We start from the raw sequence: 20,181 nt of genomic DNA on the forward strand, positions 1-20,181 counted from the left end.
CCCCTAGTTTGGGCAATATTCAAGATCTTTTGGTGCAGAACTTTTTTAAGATTTTATTTATTCATGAGAGAGAGAGAGAGAGGCAGAGACACAGGCAGAGGGAGAAGCAGGCTCCATGCAGGGAGCCCGATGAGGGACTCAATCCTGGGACCACAGGATCATACCCCAAGCCAAAGGCAGACGCTCAACCACTGAGCCACCCAGGGATCCCCTTGGTGCAGAATTTTGCAGCTAAATAGTATTTAGTGATTCTCAGTCCCTGTGGGGAATAATGGATAACAGTCTGTAGCTTTTGTTATAATTTTCCCTACCCTTTGACTCTGCAATCAATTATTGGGGAGTGCTTATGAATTAAATACAGAGTTGGTTAGAACATTCAAGCTCAGTAAGAACTTTAAAAAAAATTTTTTTTGATAGATGAGGGGCACCTGGTGAGCTCAGCTGGAGGAGCATACAACTCTTAGATCTTGGGGTTGTGACTTCGAGCCATACAGTGGGTGTAGAAATTACTTAAATAAAACTTAAAAAAAAATCAAAAAAAAATTTATAAGGGACATTATTCTCTTGGGATGGGGTTAAGTAGTAATGTATTATGCTCCATCCTCCTCTCTCTTAAAATTGTGATTTACTGATTTAATAACATTTTTGGAAGAGTGACATCTGTTCCCCTACCCCCAGCAAAAAAGAAGAGTAGGCTAACATGCAGATAACATGGTTTTACTGTCAAAGCAGTAAATGGGTGCTCTAACAGACAACTGACCCTGCAATTTAATAGCTAGCGGAGCAAGTTAGAGATAAACTTCTCTGAAACCTACACAATGTAGTTTTTTTTTTAAATAAAGATTTTATTTATTTATTCATTAGAGACCCAGAGCGAGAGAGAGGCAGAGACAGAGGCAGAGGGAGACGCAGGCTCCATGCAGGAAGCCTGATGTGGGACTTGACCACAGGACTCTGGGATCGCGCCCTGAGCCAAAGGCAGACGCTCAACTGCTAAGCCACCCAGGCGTACCTATAATATTTATGTTCTGTTTAAAATCAAGGAAAAGAAAAAAAAAATAAATAAAATCAAGGAAAAGAGACTTATTTTTAAGTGACTTAGGAGACAATTCTGATACTGTGACCAGAGGGAAATTTCTCAATGGTTCTATAGGTAACATGATCAACAATGCCCTTAACAACATCTCTGGCTAAAATATGAGTTGTAAAATCCATTTGTGAGGGAGGATGGAGTCTGAGAAAATATAACCTCCAAATTCAGCCTAGATGCACAGCTAGTTCTCTGCTGGCTTGGTTTAAGCTAGGGATCAAGTTCAGAGTAGCTGGAGGAGAAGATGATGTGATTCAACCGATCTCCTTCTGAGTTGTTGGTTATTCTTGTGGCTGTCTCTTTGCCCAGGTGGTTTCCATTGTATCTTATCATCTATCATTTGCCTTGTGTCAGCTGTCCCCAGTGCTTTATGTAACAAAGTGAGATGCTGACCATCCAGATCTAGAGTAAACTTCCTGGCGCATAGCTATTCTGTGGTGCCAGATAAGCAAGGGGCTGCTTATCTACTTAAAATCTTAAAAAAAAAAAAAAAAAAAAAGTCTATACATAACAACACACTGATCCTACTATATTTTTTTTAAAGATTTATTTATTTATTTATTTATTTATTTATTTATTTATTTATTTATTTATTTATTTATTCATGATAGAGGCAGAGACACAGGCAGAGGAAGAAGCAGGCTCCATGCAGGGAGCTTGACGTGGGACTGGATCCTGGGTCTCCAGGATCAAGCTCTGGGCTGAAGGCGGCACTAAACCGCTGAGCCACCAGGGCTGCCCAAAATGCTTTTTTAAAAAAAAGATTTTATTTATTTTTTATTTTTTTAAATTTTATTTATTTATTCATGATAGAGAGAGAGAGGCAGAGACACAGGCAGACGGAGAGGCAGGCTCCATTCAGGGAGCCCGACGTGGGACTTGATCAGGCCCTCGGCTGAAGGTGGCGCTAAACCACTGAGCCACCGGGGCTGCCCTAAAAAAGATTTTATCCATTAATTAGAGAGAGTGGGAGAGAACAGAGTACAAGCAAGGGGAGGGGCAGAAGGAGGGAAGAAACAGGCTCCCCGGTGAGTAGGGATGCCAGGAAGGGGCTCCATCCCAGGACTCCAGAATCGTGACCTGAGCGAAGGTAGACACCCAACCGATGGAGTCATCCAGGTGCCCCTTAAAATGTTATTTATAAAAAAAAAAAAATAGGGGATCCCTGGGTGGCTCACTGGTTTAGCGACTGCCTTTGGCCCAGGGCGCGATCCTCAAGTCCCGGGATCAAGTCCCTGCATGGAGCCTGCTTCTCCCTCTGCCTGTGTGTCTGCCTCTCTCTCTCTCTCTCTATGTCTATCATTAATAAATAAATAAAATCTTAAAAAAACTAAAATAAAAATAAATAAAACCTTCCCCCATTCTCTATTTCCCAGAGGTCACCACTGAACAGTTTAGCATATATCTCTCCAAATCCCGTAATGCCCTGTAACTTGATTTTATCACTTAATGTATCATGGGGAGATCCCCGCATTAGCAATATGGATCTCCCAAACCCTCTTTTTTATGGTCACGAGGTTGAAATTCTTTTTTTTTTTTTTTCGAGGTTGAAATTCTTAAGTGTTATTCCATTAGAGATTTTTATGAGATCAATCGAATGCTCTTTCAGACAAGTCTATTCTGTATTATTTAGACCATCTTTCCAGTAAGGATTTATGATGATGTAAAGAATGTGTGCATGCCTGCCTCCTCTTAAGACACTACAGTATGACCCTGAGACTGACTAGAGCCATTTTTCTATGAGTGCTGAGGCTTATGTACATTTTTAAAAAATATATTTATTTATTTGAGAGAGAGAGAACATGCGTGCACAAGCGGGGGAACAGGAGAGGGAGAAACCGGCTCCCCACTGAGCAGGGAGCCCAATGTGGGGCTCGACCCCAGGACCCTGGAATCATGACCTGAGCTGAAGGGAGACACTTTAACCAACAGAGCATCCAGGTGCCCCCAGGCTTATGTAAATTTCTGATCCAGGATACTGAGAAGGTGCCTTTCCCAGTATATAGACTGATGACATTTAGGAGGGTGTCTTTATAAAATAGCCACAGATTTATATGGAAGTAAACTCTTGTCTGTTACTGCCTGACCTGCACTCAGATGTGTGAAAGTCAATAAACTGAAAATGAGCATTTAAAAGCCTCGTTTATATAAATAAGTGCCATTATTATTTACAGTTTTGGTGATGTTGTGTATCTCATGTGCTGTGCTAGATTAGAAGACTGACAAACCAGAATGCTGGTTTATAGAGGACAATGAAGACGACAGTCATGAAAAGCAAAATACTTATGTCTGCTAGTGGGAATGCATATCCTATAAAAAAGCCTATATAATACATTAAAATGTTATTATAAGCCTGTTTGGTTATTCTGGAGTTAGAATAGAGGAGGTGATACCATACGCATGTTTTGTAACAGGCACGCTTCTGCAAAGAGACCAGGACTCTGCTGACCAGGACAGCTCCTATCCCTTCTCCCCTCACTGGGTTGAAGGAATGTGATATAATCATTTTACTCCACTCTTTCTAGATTTTTACCTACACTACTTTATTTCTGCTAACTCCCTGCCATATATATCATATTTTCTGAATCACAAAGTATTTACAAACTTTTAAAAACTTAATTTTTTTTTAATTTTTATTTATTTATGATAGTCACACACAGAGAGAGAGAGAGAGAGAGAGAGAGGCAGAGACACAGGCAGAGGGTGAAGCAGGCTCCATGCACTGGGAGCCCGACGTGGGATTCGATCCCGAGTCTCCAGGATCGCGCCCTGGGCCAAAGGCAGGCGTCGAACCGCTGCGCCACCCAGGGATCCCTAAAAACTTAATTTTGATCCAATTTAGACTTACAGAAATGTTACAAGAATAGGACAAATAGGGATCCCTGGGTGGCGCAGCGGTTTGGTGCCTGCCTTTGGCCCAGGGCGCGATCCTGGAGACCCGGGATCGAGTCCCACGTCGGGCTCCCGGTGCATGGAGCCTGCTTCTCCCTCTGCCTGTGTCTCTGCCTCATTCTCTCTCTCTCTCTGTGACTATCACAAATAAATAAAAATTAAAAAAAAAAAAAAAGAATAGGACAAATAATTCTGATACCCTTCACTCAGATTCCCCAAATATTAACATTTTACCACATTAGCTTTATCTTTCTCCCTCCCATCTCTAAATCTGATGGTCCAAGATTTTGCTGAGTGTAAACCCTAAAGGATGACAATGGCAGGTCTGAGGAATAATCATTTTACAAAACAAAACTCGTCTTTTTTTTTTTTTTATTTATTTATTTGAGAGAAAGCGGGAGGAGGAGCAGAGGGAGAGGGACAAGCAGACTGTGCTGAGCGTGGAGCCCAAGGCGGAGCTCAATCCCAGGACCCTGAGATCGTGACCTGAGCCGAAATCAAGAGTCGGTAGCTTAAACCAACAGAGCCACCCAGGTGCCCCTAAAACAAAACTCTCCTGATACATTTGCAATGTTATGTAAGCTATCTGGGTTAAGCTGTATCTAATAAACTTCATTTTGTAGAAGTTTGCCAGTCAAGCTTTTACTATTTAATTCACATTAGCTATTGCTGAACAGCATTGCAAATTTGGATGTTCACCTTATTATCATTTTCATTTCAATTTTGATCTTTTTGTCCTTAGTTTCCTCTAAGTCTTGCTTCCTGCTCTTCAGTAAAACTGACATTCTATTCTAGTCCCTGTACAATTGCCAAAATTGCTTCTCTTTCTTTAAGCAAGAAGGCTGCAAGGCGCATTTTTCTTGTTTTAAATTCATACCATATAAAATGCAGTATTATGAGAAAAATAATGAGTATTTGTGGATTACAAATGACTCATATTATGAAACAGAATTAGGCTTCTAATCTATTTCCTTATAGTCTTGATGTTAAAAAAAAAAAAAAATCTCTGTTCATTGGTGAATTTCCAAAAAGGAGCTGCTCTTCATTTGTAGCAGTTTCCACAAAATATGCACTGTTGGTTCTTGAAACTTTGTAAAAGCTTGAGAACAGGATGTAAAAGCTTGAGAACAGGATGATCTCTGTTGAGCCCTGAGAGTTAATACATGTAGTTTATTCATGGAATGAAGAACACACAAGACCTACCAGGATTATTTCAAGCAACTCTTATCAGATAGAATTTTTTTTGAAATAAAAATGCCAGTGGGCAAACTGGGTAGCTCAGAGGTTTAGCACCTGCCTTCAGCCCATGGTGTGATCCTACAGACCTGGGATTGAGTCTTGCATCGGGCTGCCTGCATGGAGCCTGCTTCTCCCTCTGCCTGTGTCTCTGCCTGTCTCTCTCTCTGTGTCTAATGAAGAAATAAATAAATAAAATGTTAAAAAAACAAATGCCAGTATTTCTTGCTTTGGAGGTTCCTGGAGTGACAATGAACTCTTATTGTTTGCATTTTGTTTTTAAAGACATCTTTTAAGAAATGTATTAATTTATTTGTTAAGAGAGGGGGGGGGAGGGGCGGAGGGAAGAACGAGAGAATCTTAAGCAGGTTCCATGCCCAGTGCAGAGCCCCGTTGGAAGTGTGTGTGTGTGTGTGTGTGTGGGGGGGGGCTTTGATTTAATGACCCTGAGATCATGACCTGAGCTGAAATCAAGTTGGATATTTAATCCACTGAGCCATGCTGGTGCTCCTTGTTTTTAGATTAAGGTATGATTTTTAACTGCTAATGTATATACATTATAAGTATACAGTTGAACAAATATTGTGTGTATATCCAAGCAACCATAACTCCTGTCAAGATGCAGAATGTTTTCACTTGCCAGCCGGTTTCTTTCTTTTTTTTTTAGATTTTATTTATTCATGAAAGAGAGAGAGAGAGAGAGAGAGAGAGAGGCACGCAGGCAGAGGGAGAAGCAGGCTCCATGCAGGGAACCCGACACAGGACTCGATCCCGGGACTCCAGGATCACACCCTGGGCTGAAGGCAGGAGCCACCCAGGGATCCCCAACCCAGTGGGTTTCTTCACGCTTTCTCCTTGTCTGTATTCCCACACTGACACTATTCAATCATGGCTGCTGAATTTTTTTCTTTCACTGCATTTCTTGTAATATGATCATATCATATCTCTTGTTAAGTTTAAAAATCTTAGTTCCTTACTCAGCCACTTGGGATTAGAAGGAAACTAATACTTTAAATCCTTCAGTTAATAATCCCCCCAAATGACTATTCTTTAGTTTCTATCTTATTTTCTGGACCAGAGTATTAGAACCTTATGTTTCATCTAGAAGTCTGTTTTAGTCCTCTATGTATTGCCTTCCTTTCTTGTTTAAATTTAGAATGTGGAGGAGCATCTGGCTGGCTCAGTTGGTAGAGCATGAGACTCTTGATGCTGTGGTCCTGAGTTCAAGCCCCACATTGGGCACACAACACATCTCACTTAAAAAAATTTTTTAAGGGACGCCTGGGTGGCTCAGCAGTTGGGCAGTTGCCTTCGGCTCAGGTCATGATGCTGGGATCCAGGATCAAGCCCTGCATCAGGATCCTTGCACGGAGCCTGCTTCTTCCTCCACTGCCTGTGTCTCTGGCTCTCTGTGTCTCCCATGAATAAATAAATAACATCTTTAAAAATATATATATATAAAGAAAAATCTTAATCTGGAGTGCTTTCTCCAAATCTGTGAGCCAGAAATATTAAAAAGTAATGTGAGATAAAAAAAAAAAAAGTAATATGAGTTTGGTACAGGAGCAAATTTCCCTGTGATAGTCTGCATTTGCCTTTTTACTCTCTCTTCCAGCAGCAGATGGATGGGGAAAGAAGGGAGTAGAAACATTTGATCTTCTGTTATTTCCTGAAACCTTTCCAAGAGAACCTCTGCAGATTAATTTTGTCCTTTGGGTGAAATAAAATTAATGTCCCAAGAGCCACTCTAAAATTTTAAGCCTTCTTCTTCAGGCACTGGGTTCAGTATTTTGAACTACTGCAATATTCACTGTGTTAGGGCAGCCTGGGTGGCTCAGCGGTTTGGTGCCTGTCTTCAGCCCAGGGTGTGATCCTGGAGTCCTGAGATCGAGTCCCACATCGGGCTCCCTGCATGGAGCCTGCTTCTCCCTCTGCCTGTGTCTCTGCCTCTCTCTCTCTGTCTCTCACATGAATAAATAAAATCTTAAAAAACAACTAAATTCTTTTTTTTTTTTAATTTTTTTTATTTATTTATGATAGTCACAGAGAGAGAGAGAGAGGCAGAGACACAGGCAGAGGGAGAAGCAGGCTCCATGCACCGGGAGCCCGACGTGGGATTCGATCCCGGGTCTCCAGGATCGCGCCCTGGGCCAAAGGCAGGCGCCAAACCACTGCGCCACCCAGGGATCCCAAAAACAACTAAATTCTTAAAAAAAAAAAATTCACTGTTATGGAAAGGCTTCATTCTCTGTCTTTAACTTTTCATATTTTCATGTTTAAGAAACCTGCCACTGACACTATTTCCCCCTGAGAAAATAAAGGGAAATCTCTACCGTTATCATTAAAGCCACGTTTTCCTCCAACACTAGCTTTGACTTGATTGCATTTTATTCCTAATGTAAAATAGCCCTTTTGCTACTACAAGTGCAAATCGATCACCAGGTCACCCGTTTAGCTATCAAAGAGGTACACCGGTGGCAAAAGGAGCTCCTCCAAAACTTGGGGAAGAATTTCAGGGCTTCAGGGTTTTCAAACCATCCACACTTCTTGCGAAGGGGCCTGCGGGCCACAGGCTTGACGTCCTGCGCCGACACCCATGCGCCGCCCAAGAATGTTCTCGAAGCACGCATACCTTTCCTTGAGTCAACTGTCAAGTCAGACTGCTTTTCCCCTCTTAGATCTGGAACCCAGGTCGGTTTATCTGCAAAAAAAAAAAAAAAAAAAAAAAAAGGCCCTTATTAAACCTTCCATTCTTTCTCTGCTAGCATTAAAGTGGGGAAACACAACCTGCCGCATCAAATTGCAGACAGCGGTGAACAGTCAGGGCTGGCAACATAGTGCGGGTAATCAAGACACAAGGTGGGGGGCCCCGGGGGGCCTCTGGCTCAGCTGGTGACCCCGGGGTCCTGGGTTCGAGTTCTGCACCAGGCTCCCTGCGGGGAGCCTCCTTCTCCCTCTGCCTGTGTCTCTCATGAATAAACAAATAAAATCTTTTAAAAACACACACACACGACGGGGATGTGGGCCCAAATTCGGTAAGACTAGTGACTGCACGTTTTTTAAGTATCACCGTGCGGGGCGCGGGGCGGGGCTCTCGGAAGGGGAGCGAGCCGACTCTCGTCTTCAGGTGTCTCCGGCGGTGGCCCTTCCATCCGCAGACGCACAGCCTGCTCCGAGGCCCCGGTCTCCCCACCTTCAAGCAAACCCCCAACTCACCTTTCCCTGATGCCCCGAAGCCGCATCCATCACTCCCACTTTCAGAAACGACTGCCAGCGCGCAGGCGCGGAGGTCGCCCCCACCTCCCCCGAAGGGGTAAGTCCTGCGCAGGCGCAGTTGCTCCGGCCCGCCTCCGCGTCGCGCCGAGCTTCTCCCGAGAGCAAAGGCTGACCGCCCCGCGCGTTGCGTGTTTTGCCCTGCGACCGCGTCGCGCAGTCTGACGTGTCTGTCACGTCACTTCCGCCCCCTCCCGGGAGGCGGCGCTGGGCCGGTGGCAAGCCCCCGGAGGGAGCCGCAGTAGTACGACGGAAGATGGCGACGAGCGGCGGCGAAGAGGCGGCGGCGGCGGCGCCGGCGCCCGGGGCCTCGGCGACGGGGGCGGACACAACCCCGGGCTGGGAGGTGGCGGTGCGGCCCCTGCTGTCCGCGTCCTATTCCGCCTTCGAGATGAAGGAGTTGCCGCAGCTGGTGGCCTCAGTCATCGAGAGGTACCGGGCGGCGGCCCCGGCGAGGCGGGCGCGGGGGGGGGAGGGGAGGCCGTGCCGGATCGTCTGCACCCGCGTCCCCGGGCCGCCGCGCGCCGCTTGGCGACCCCGGGCCCCCGGCCGCGGCTTCGGGGCCCCGGGATCCCGGCGGACGAGGGCCGGCCGGGGGCTCCTCCCGCCGGCCCGGGTAGATGATCTGTGCCTCGGTTTCCCTCCTGAGCAAAACTTTTGGAGACGCCTTCTCGAGAGGGCGTGGCCGGCCCCGTGTGCGAGTGACTGAGACGCCGGGCGCTGCTGGCGGAGAACGTCCCCGGGGCCGCCCCCCCTGCGCTAAGGTCACAGCGCTGATGAGTCTGCAGTTCTCGCCCGCGCTCACCCCCCTGGCCTGCGCCCGAGCGGGGCCTCGGGGTGCAAGCTGGAGGTGGGCCGCACGATTTAGTAACGGTCTCCCCGCGGTGCCGTGATCGCCGGGGGCACGTGCTGCTCCTGTGCCTGGAGCCGCCGCGACCACGCAGGATGTGTCTTCAGGCCGCGCTTGGTGTCTGTGGCTGCTGTAACGGTCTAGGAGGAAACCGTGTCCGTGGGAGTCGGAGGTCACTTTCCCACGGAAACCGTGCCCTCCGCGTTCTCTCTCCCTCTCTCTCCCTCTCGCAATAGAATATCCTTAGATTTTGTTACAGACAGGAACCCTCCTCTGTTGGTTTGGTGTTAACATGGTTTTGTCATTTTGTATCGAGGTCCTAGATCGTGATAGTTTGTGTTCCTAGGAGGCCGGGGATACCAGAACGCCTGTCTTCCTGACTCGACCTTGCTCAGAGGAGTCTGTTCTTTGGTTTCATGGTAGACGTGCTTTTCTTTTTTTCTTTTTTTTTCTTTTCTTCTTTTCTTTTCTTTTCTTTTCTTTTCTTTTCTTTTCTTTTCTCTTCTCTTCTCTTCTCTTCTCTTCTCTTCTCTTCTCTTCCTTTTTTTTTTTTTTTTTTTAAAGGCAGTCTCACTTTTATTTTACTACTCAAACCTTACTTCAGCCATCCCGCAGTTGCTGCCTGGGTCACTTTAGCTTCTGGCCAACAAGGGTGTATCTCAGTGTTCTCCACGTTGGAAATCGCTATTCTTATTCAAGGGAGGCCCCATGACTTGACAAATTGTTTATGATAGTGCCTGCTGTTAGGTTTGTGGTGCCTTGGGTACACGTTTGTTTGTTTGTTTATTTATTAAGTTGGAATAAAATGACGACTGGGTTTGGTAAATTCACAGTTTGCTTTACAGATGGGTTTTCCTACCTAATTATTAAATCAGGAAAGTTTTTTTTTTTTTTTTTTTTAAGATTTTACTTATTTATTCATGAGAGAGACACACACATACAGAGGCAGAGACACAGGCAGAGGGAGAAGCAGGCTCCCTGCAGGGAGCCCCACGTGGGACTCCATCCTGGGTCTCCAGGATCACACCTTTGCGCTGAAGGCAGGCGCTAAACCGCTGAGCCACCCAGGGGATCCCCAAATCGGGAATGTTTTAAAGATGGAAACCAAGTACCAAGATACCGCTCTCAGGTTATGGCCTCTCTTTAACTTGCTTTATTTTTTTATTTTTTTATTTCTTTTCTTTAACTTGCTTCAAACGTTTGGTTTGGCGGCATTTTTCCTGCATTATGCTCATCAGGTGACTTGTAATGGACACTGCTTCACTCTAGAACATTTGCTTTTATTTATTTATTTCACCCCAAAGATTTTATTTTTGAGTCATCTCCACCCCTAACGTGGGACTCATCCACAAACCTGAAATCAAGAGCGGCTCACCCTACTGAGCCAGCCAGGCACTCCTGCTTTTATGTTTTTTCTGGACAGGAGTTGAGTCGGTTACAAAGTCATTTGCTGACAGCCTCCTGTTCATCCCGTGTTCAAGTCATCTTTTTGAAACTATATAATGGTTTAGCAACTCTGTCCGGCTTGTAAAAGGACCCAAAACCCAATACATGAACTAGATGTGAATTTTGCCAAACAAGTGACTGCTTCCTTCTGCACCCTAAGATAATCAAGTGTTGCCTGTGTTTGTAGACACTAGTAAGAACTCTCTTCACCATTTAGAAAAGAAATCCAGGGATCCCTGGGTGGCGCAGCGGTTTGGCGCCTGCCTTTGGCCCAGGGCGCGATCCTGGAGACCCGGGATCGAATCCCACGTCAGGCTCCCGGTGCATGGAGCCTGCTTCTCCCTCTGCCTGTGTCTCTGCCTCATTCTCTCTCTCTCTCTGTGACTATCACAAATAAATAAAAATTAAAAAAAAAAAAAAAAAGATACTTAGAAAAGAAATCCAAACTAGTGGATGTTTAGTGACAAAAACTTTTTGTTGTAAGGCAAGATCCCTGAAGTCTTGGTTCTGGTTTTATTGCTAAGTTCACTTTGAAAGCCTGTTATGTGTCCTCCCGAGGCTCTATGAGAGTAATATAATCCTAAGAAAACTTTTCAAAAGAAATCTCTGACTTTCACGTTCTTTTACAGTTAAAAAAACAAACATATTACTGTTCAGCTTGGTGTAGAGCAGAGGTCAGCACACTTGTTTTGTAAAGAGGCAGAGAGTAAATATTTGCAGGCTATACATTCTCTGTGTGGAGTAGTCAACTTGGTCATTGTATAGCAAAAGCAGCCTTATACAGTAAGTAAATGAATGGTTGTGGCTGTTTTTCCAAAATCTTATTTATGGACACTGAAATACGAACTTCATATATTTACATGTCACCAAATAGCTTTAAAATTTTTTTCAGCCATGTGAAAACTGCAGAAACATTCTTAAATATAGGCTGTTACAAAAACAGTGCCAAACCCTGATTTAGAGCACAAAAATTAGTACCCTGTTACTTTCTCATAAGTTTTTTGCCTTTTAAAAAAAATGAGGGGCACTTGGAAGGCTCAGGCGGTTAGATATCCAACACTTAATTTCGGCTCAGGTCATGATCTCAGGGTGGTGAAATGGAGCTCAGAATGGAGTCTGCTTGAGATTCTCTCCTGAGCAGCCCGGGTGGCTCAGCTGTTTGGCGTCGCCTTCAGCCCAGGGCCTGATCCTGGAGACCTGGGATCGAGTCCTCCATTGGGCTCCCTGCATGGAGCCTGCTTCTCCCTCTGCCTGTGTCTCTGCCTCTCTCTCTCTCTCATGAATAAATAAATAAGTAAATATCTTTTAAGAATTAAAAAAAGAGATTCTCTCTCTCCTGCCTCTGCATCCCCTGCTCTGACACTGTCTAAATAAATAAATAAAGTCTTAAAAAGTGAAACGAGGGTGTCAGAATTGTGGATGTATTTTTTTTTCAAGACTATTTTTATTTATTCATGAGAGACAGAGAGAGGGACAGACACAGTCAGAGGGAGAAGCAGGCTCCATGCAGGGAGCCCCATGCAGGACTTGATCCCAGGACTCTGGGATCATGCCCTGAGCTGAAGGCAGGCACTGAACTATCCAGGCGTCCCTGTGGAAGTATTTCTTGACTATAGAGTTATGGCCACCAAATTTAGAACCAGATCAGAGTCAGCACTGTACAGGTACTATTGTGGGCTTTATTTTGTAGGTAATCAAAGGTTCAGGTGTCTAGGCCGCTACTTTATTTCTGGGGTTGCTGCTCCCATCTGGGGTTCCCCTTTTTATTGTCATGACTGCCATGTTTTTCTTCCTTGCCTCTAGGGACCTTCTGTTTTTCTGTTGCAGTCTACTACTCTCTGTTTCCCTTTTAGATATCCTGGCTCCATCATTGCCAGCTCTACCTTTCCATCTGACAGCCTGCTTGTCCATTGAATTCCTCCCCATTTGACTGTTGGGGATGATGACTTGCCCTGAGACTGCTTCGTGCTCCACCGTTCCGCTTGCCATCTGTAGTCTTTCATACCTTTATTATGTTTTTTTAAAATAAAGATTTTTATTTATTTATTTCATAGCTTTATAATTGGAATTGAACTTGGTGTTTGAAGAAAAGGTAGATACAATTTCTAGGTCTAGACCCTGTTTATTAAGTTTGACTTTGTAACCAAAATGTGAAACAAAGGAGGAATAGATTAGCATAGATAAATTGGGAAGCATACTCAAAAATGTCCTTTGACTTTTAAAAGAAAAACATATGTGAGTTTACTTAAAAGAGATGTTCATTTTTATTTTTACTGCCTGTTGCTAGCATGTCTTCTAGTATTAAAGATTGAAAATCTTTACAGTGTCCCTACTTTTCCAGACCAGAAATGGAGCTAGAACTAGTTCAATGGAGCACATGCCATATTTGGGATTAATTAGTATAATTGCTGAATGTAATCTTATGTTTTAAGGTACTATCAAATACAGAATTCCTTTCTTAACTCTTTGTAAGATAGGTTGGTGATCATGATTGTCATCGAACACTTTGACTCTTTGTAGATTACTAAAACAGGAAAAAAGAAAAACCAAAAAAACCCCTTTCCCATGAGCCAGTCCTTCCTAGGCTGTCCTGGCCTCCTTACTGATAAGTCTGTTTCGGTCTCTGCCTCCCAGGTGTTTAATAAAATTTAGGCCAGAGAGACCTACTTGGGAAGGTGGAAGCTGTTACAAAATCCATATTAGATAGTGTTCATCTATTTCTTAAATATCTTAAAAGGGAGAATGGGATACACAAATGCCAGTCTTCTGAATTTACATGCTGCAGGACAGAAATTCATGATTGATTTACAGGAAGAAGAAAAGCCTGCCACCAAGTGATGGAGTGTAATTGTGAGATTAGTCCTCATGGCTGGTTAATTTCTTAGTGTCACATTCACCACAGATTTGTCAGGAGTATGGGGATCTGAAAGCTTTTAGTTCTTTGGTTACATGTGTATTACTCTGTGACACAGCAGATGTTCAGTCAGCATATATTTTTTAATGCTGTTATTCTTTAAGTATATTTAATATGCTTGCTTGTTTCCTGGCTGTAAGGAATCATAATAGATTCTGTTCTTGGGGGTTTATGAGTCTGATGAAGGGAAAGGGGTTTGTGGAGTTTCCACAGTTTAGAAAAGAGATGTAAATAGTATCTAGGGGGAGAAGGGAGGTGAATCTGTAGTCTTTATTTTGTCCTCTTGGATTTCCACCTCTTCCTAAAAAAAGGCTAGATATTTCCAGACTTGAGGTAGTTCTTTTTTACTTACATGTCAAATTGGATTTCTCTGACCTGGCTGTACTGTAGCTGCTGTTTCTCTTTGTACTCTGCCTCACATTTATTTTGTATGGAATATAAACGTTTTAGAAAAATTCTGTGTCTCTCAGCAGTGTTTTAGCCCCAGTGGTGGTGTGGTTGGAATGTTTGTTAGAAGAAGCAGATGTTTGAGGAAGATAGCTTGACTGCCCAGAGGAGAGATGTATTTTTACCTAGAAGTCTTATTTTCCTTTCTCTTTGTTATATTTGCCTGCAGTTCTTCATTCTTCCCCATTCCTACCTAACTTCTTGCCTTTTGTCCCATTTTTTCTATTTCTTTGCGTCTTCTGGTATCTTGGTGTCTGTCAGATTCTTGGGGAATGAGGGTGGCAGCAAGTCTTTATTAGGTGACTCATACATGCTTGCTTCTTTAAAATCAAGAGATATGATATTGTCCTTTGGGCCACATATCCGCACGTCTCCTTACTCCTTCAAGTCTTTTCTTTTTTTTTTTTTTTTCCTTCAAGTCTTTTCAAATTAATTTTCCCAGGTTCATCCTTAGTTGCCCTGAGCAAATTATAAGTGCAGTTTGAGAGTGCTCCATTTTTTTGGATGCCAGTGTCCATCTTTCCTCAAAGTGCATTCTTGTTTCTTTATTGGAATAAGGCAGTTGTGTATTTCTAGGGCAGGAACCAAGAACCAAGGTTTGTTAAATCACAGTGGGGCCTCATTGAACCAGGCAATTAAATGAGTTTATTCTTGCATATTGGATGTATTTCACTATCTGAATGGAAGTGAAAGCAACAGAGTAGGTTCATCCTCTGGGTGGGCAGTTTTTGTCTTAATTCTAGTAAGCCTGTCCAGCTGAAAAACACGGGGATAAGCAGCTCTGAACTTTTGAAATAAGACAGTAAATGACTCAGTGAAATATATCAAATTACAGGGTGAGAAAACCTTAGAACAATGACTAAGAAAATACAAGGATGGAATGAAGGAACAACTAAGTATATGAGGTAGAAGCAGGGGATTTAGTAGAGATTTTTCTGCTGAGTAGAATATGACCTGGACCAGTGTGTTGGCCACCAGAAACTGAGCATTACTTGGTGTTTAAAAGGTTTTCGTTTCCTCCTTTTTGTCCATTTGACAAATAGAAATGATCGTTGGTGGGCAGGAAGACCCTTGCGCATCATAGATGCTCCATAAATATTTTTTCTTGGTGAAAGTTACTCTGAGATAAGGAACTGATCTTTGCTAAATCCCCGTTTATCCTAGATAAATCCCCACATAGCAAAGTGTTCGCAATGCCAGACTCTTAAGTGCTATTTGAGGTGATTCATCACTCACACTGGCACCTCCCCAGTGTTGAACTTGTCTTTTTGGCTCTTGTGTTCATTTGGCAAGTGAATAGAGTCCTGACTGTGTACATTTCCCTTCCTAGGCTGATACTTCTGGTTGGAGAATTAATTCGCTAAGGAAACTGTTTAGCCACAGCCCTCTGTCCCCCCCCTCCCTTTTAAAAATATTTTATTTATTTATTCATGAGAGACGGGGGTGGGGGAGAGAGAGAGAAGGGCAGAGAAAGAGGGAGAAGCCTGCTCCTTGAGCAGGGAGCCTGAGGCGGACTCAACCTCAGGACCCTGGGATCACGACCTGAGCCAAAAGCAGACACTCAAGGGACTGAGCCACTCAGGCTCCCTGTTCTTTACCTTTAATAAAATACATTTTGTTTTATTTTGTTTACATTGTCATTTTGTTTCATGGGTTGTGGATTAGCATATGATTTGACAGAAGGACATAAATGTGTATCTATCTCTAAGATCTAGTTGGGCTCTAGATTTTCACAGAAGAGGGCAATTTCCTCAGCTCAAGATAAGGGATGTGATTAAAACCCCTGAATTTGTTGTGATCTACCTGTGTCTTGGTTGGGAGTGGGATGATACTTGGTGAAGTTTGGGTTTTAGCACTGATCAGGTGATTTCTCCCCAGGTTATTGATTCTTGCATTGTGGACTGGTCTTTGGTCTTCAAAATGGATTTCTGTGACCTGTATTCCCACTAACAGTATTTTGAGTGCTCCAGTCTCCTCCCTTTTGGTCAGCACTTGACACTATTAGCTTTTGGTCTTTGCCAACCAGTAATACAGGACAAAATACAGGCATCCTGTAATGTTTTTACTTGTACTTATTTAATTCTAAATGGGTTTGAAAATGTTCCCTGCCTATTAGCTTTTGTCACTCCCTAAGCCTGATACCTTGAGCAAGGTGTTTACTTTTAATTTGCTAAGGTTCACTTTCCGTCTTGAATATAGGGATGATAACAGTGCCTCCCAAATGGGGCTGTTGTAAGGATTAAGTATAGTAATGCCTATAAAAGGATGGGGTATCTGGCATATAGGAAGCACTAAGTAAATGCTAGCTGAATTATCTTCTTTGCAGTGAATCCGAAATCCTGCACCACGAGAAGCAGTATGAGCCCTTCTACTCCTCTTTTGTTGCACTTTCCACACACTATATTACAACAGTTTGCAGCCTCAGTGAGTATTCCATTCTTGTCACTCCCTTTCTGAAGGCTTGGAGGGGTGGTGGTTGGGTCTCCTCTTTGTGGGGTGTCTCAACAGGTTGTGAATGAAGTCTGTATTTAAGCACTCCTGAGCTGTCCTCCCAGCTGGGCAGACCACTGTCAGTCTGATAAGGCTCTGGAAGTCCATTTACCTAGGCCAACCAAGATGGATTTAAAAAGGACTTGGTTTGGACACTTGCTTCATAACCCATTAAGTTAATTTTCTTTACCATCTTAATCAAAAGCATTTTATTGATTTCATACATGCACATGTAATTATTAGTGTGTTAATTCCTGAGGCTTGAGGGGAATGGGCGGATACTGACCTAGGGTTCATGGCCACTCATGAAAGCTCTGTTATTCCTTATTTGGTTTTGATGAGAAAGTAAATTCTACTTTTGTATTCTCTGGTATGTCAAGGGATTTCAGTTTCAGTTCCCTATCTTTTTTTAAGATTTTATTTATTTATTCATGAGAGACACAGAGACAGAGAGGCAGAGACACAGGCAGAGGAAGAAGCAGGCTCCATGTAGGGAGCTTGACGTGGGACTCGATCCTGGGTTTCCAGGATCACGTCCCGGGCTGAAGGCAGTGCTAAATCGCTGAGCCATCTGGGCTGCCCAGTTCCCCATCTTTTAAACATTTTTTTACCCTTATTTTCTACTATTTCTGAATTTTTGCACTTTTATTTGTTTAAAAAAATCCTAACTCAGAGAATTCTGAATAATGCTAATTTGTTAACTTAAATAGTTTGCTAAGTAAGTAAAATGAAGGGAAGCTATAGGGTTGCTGGATAACCTTTGTGTGCAGTGCTGTTTATTATAGGCATTGGCTGCTGGTGGAGGAATTACTTTTAACTTTGAGAAGTTTTGTGTAGGAAGCCCCTTGTAAAAGGTATTCAGAATCTATGGAAAAGGAGAGGTAGTATATTCTAGTAGTTAGTGCATGAACTCTAGAGCCAGACTTCCTGGATTTGATTCTAGCCGTATGACTTTGGGCAAGTCACTTAAGCTCTCCGTGGTGTAATTTCCTGATCTGTTGCGAAAAGGAGGGGGAGGGGATAATAATACTACCTACTTCAAAATGGTCGTTTAAGGATTGAGTGGGTTAATATAATATATTTGAAGTGCTCAGTGCTTACTGTGATGTATTTCCTATTATAATTAATTTCCAGTAAATGTAAGATAGGTTGATCTAGAAGTAGTAGATAGTTATCTGCCAGGATCCCTTTGTTTGGCCCTTGGATTGTTGGTTCTGAATGATTATTGTCATAGAATGGCTCTGGAAATGCTGGACACTGGCACTTGGGAATTGTCTGGTTTGATATACTGACTATGAGGCTGACCAAGCTGTGGTGGTCTAAGGTTAATTGAAGTCCATTCCTTTCCTAGTTCCCCGGAACCAGCTTCAGTCGGTGGCAGCAGCCTGTAAAGTCCTGATCGAGTTTTCTCTCCTGCGTCTGGAGAATCCAGATGAGGCTTGTGCTGTGTCCCAGGTGAGAGTGATGGGCTCATTTGCAGCCCTTATTTCAAGGTAGGACTGTGACAGACTAGTGGAATGATGGAGAAGGGTGGCATAGGGTAGGGGTTGGTGAACTTTTCCTGTAACAGGCCAGACAGTGAACAATTTGCTGACCATTAGTCCCTGTTGCAACAGTCTCTCTCTTTTTAAAATCTGCCTTTGTAGTATGAAAGCAGCCACAGACAATACATAAATGAGCAAGCATAGCTGTGGTCCAGTAAACTTTATTTACAAAAACAGGCAGTGGGCTGAATTGGAACTGTGGTTTGCCAGCTTCTTGTATAGAGGGCTGCAGAGGCTTTTGCAAAGATTGCAAACTTCCATGTTTCCATGGGTCAGGCAAATAACGTAAAATGAGTGAAGTATGCCAGTTGGAAAGGGTGCCTGACCCAGCTACAAAGGGCCAATCATTGTGTGGCATCAGCTGATTGTTGCCAGGTAGAGGTAGAGGTAGAGACTCAGTTACTGTGTCTTGTGCATTATTGAGAGATAAGAAATCTAGTTTTGTATATTAAACCTTCCATGTTTTAAAAAGTTAGCTATAACTTCAAATAAAAAAATAAAAATCCAAGAGCAACACTGTGAGAATAAGACACATTTGCAAGCCAGACATGGTCTGAGGACCATCAGCATGTGATCTCTGCTTTATTGTTTTCCCCAGTCTCAGTTCTTGATAAGAACCTAAATTTGGCTGTACGCCAGTTTGAAGTCCCAGGGGAGTAGTATCTTCTGAAAGATATACTTGATTTTAGGTTTTTTTTTTGTTTGTTTTTTTAAAGATTTTATTTATTTATTCATGAGAGACAGAGAGAGAGACAGACAGACAGACAAGGGAAGAGGGAAGAGAAGCAGGGTCCATGCAGAGAGCCCAACACGGGACTCGACCCCGGGACTCTAGGATCACGCCAAAGGGAGATGCTGAACCACTGAGGCACCCAGGTGTCCCATTGAATATATTTTCTTTTCAGAAACACTTGATTCTCCTCATCAAGGGCCTGTGTACTGGCTGTAGCCGACTAGACAGGACTGAAATGATAACGTTCACGGCAATGATGAAATCAGCCAAGCTGCCACAGACAGTGAAGACGCTCTCAGATGGTGAGCGTTTATTTGCCAGGCCTAGTTCTCTGACTGCTTCCCCGGCCAGCTGTTTTCCTGCATTGCCTTCTAGTGGCACTATGCTCATTCCTGTTGTTGGTTTTATACTTGCAGTGGAAGACCAGAAAGAGCTGGCCTCACCAGTAAGCCCAGAACTGAGGCAGAAGGAGGTCCAGATGAATTTTTTGAACCAGCTGACATCAGTTTTCAACCCTAGAACTGTAGCATCACCGCCTGGAGGTCCACACACTCCAGTGAGTTACTCCAGCAAAGTGTCCTCATCCCATGGGAGTTTTAAGAGATAATACTAGAAAAAGTAACATGTATCTTATATTTGTGATGTGGAATGATGTATGTGCCTAGGGTAGAAAGCCAGTAGAAAAATACAATCCAAAAAAAGGGGAAAACTTCCCCTAACTTTCTGCCCACTGTTGATACTATTCTGATGATCATTCTTCTAAAATTTCTCAATATAAATAAATAGATATAAACAACACGTGTGCTTTTCTGTGAAAGACATCACACTCTCTACTAGTTGTAGAATGTATCTTTGTATATTTTTCTCTTGCTCTTGGGACAATAACTTGTGTTTTCCCTAACATTAGAGAGGGATTTCCTTCCCCCATCATTAACTGGGGAGTCTGCAGAGTACCCCTTAGAACTTCTTGGGCACTTGGTTTGATTCCAAAATGCAGGGCAGCAGTTGACAGATGATAGTATCATGATAGGCCTTTCAGATCCTTTGTTTCTCTTTAGGCCGAAGGAGAAAATGATGAGCAGTCATCCACAGATCAAGCCTCTGCTATCAAAACCAAGAATGTGTTTATAGCTCAGAATGTGGCTAGTCTTCAAGAGCTTGGTAAGACTCTTAATTATTGTCACAAAGCTGGTTCTCTGCTTTCAAAAATTCCGTAAGTGGAAAAGAAGCAGCAGCCAGATGCCCGTTGGTAAAGTTGAGCCCTGT

The 20,181-nt window shown here is 43.3% G+C and overlaps 1 protein-coding gene and 1 long non-coding RNA gene across 6 annotated transcripts in view; one reads left to right on the plus strand and one right to left on the minus strand.

Annotated features, from left to right (window-relative positions):
- Positions 1–7,584: 7,584 nt before the first annotated feature.
- On the minus strand, positions 7,585–8,694 carry LOC112659754 (uncharacterized). The gene is made up of 2 exons (XR_004814161.2): positions 8,435–8,694; positions 7,585–7,919 (listed from the first exon to the last, which is right to left on the minus strand). It is a non-coding gene; the product is annotated as an uncharacterized LOC112659754 (long non-coding RNA).
- A 13-nt stretch (positions 8,695–8,707) lies between these two features.
- The window catches only part of UBR4 (ubiquitin protein ligase E3 component n-recognin 4), a 132,809-nt gene continuing 121,335 nt past the window's right edge, over positions 8,708–20,181 (plus strand). For 3 of the 5 annotated variants that reach the window (XM_025446816.3, XM_035714057.2, XM_025446819.3), the window contains exons 1-6: positions 8,709–8,923; positions 16,475–16,572; positions 17,990–18,093; positions 19,088–19,217; positions 19,332–19,471; positions 19,974–20,076. In XM_025446816.3, the coding sequence (XP_025302601.1) occupies positions 8,748–8,923; positions 16,475–16,572; positions 17,990–18,093; positions 19,088–19,217; positions 19,332–19,471; positions 19,974–20,076 (751 nt within the window). In that variant the 5' untranslated portion in view covers positions 8,709–8,747. Of the gene's footprint in view, positions 8,924–16,474; positions 16,573–17,989; positions 18,094–19,087; positions 19,218–19,331; positions 19,472–19,973; positions 20,077–20,181 lie in introns of all 5 variants that reach the window. The other 2 variants (XM_035714056.2, XM_025446817.3) reach the window with 1 other exon arrangement.

This window comes from Canis lupus, chromosome 2, assembly GCF_003254725.2.
Source record: "Canis lupus dingo isolate Sandy chromosome 2, ASM325472v2, whole genome shotgun sequence".
Classification (NCBI taxonomy): Eukaryota; Metazoa; Chordata; class Mammalia; order Carnivora; family Canidae; genus Canis; species Canis lupus.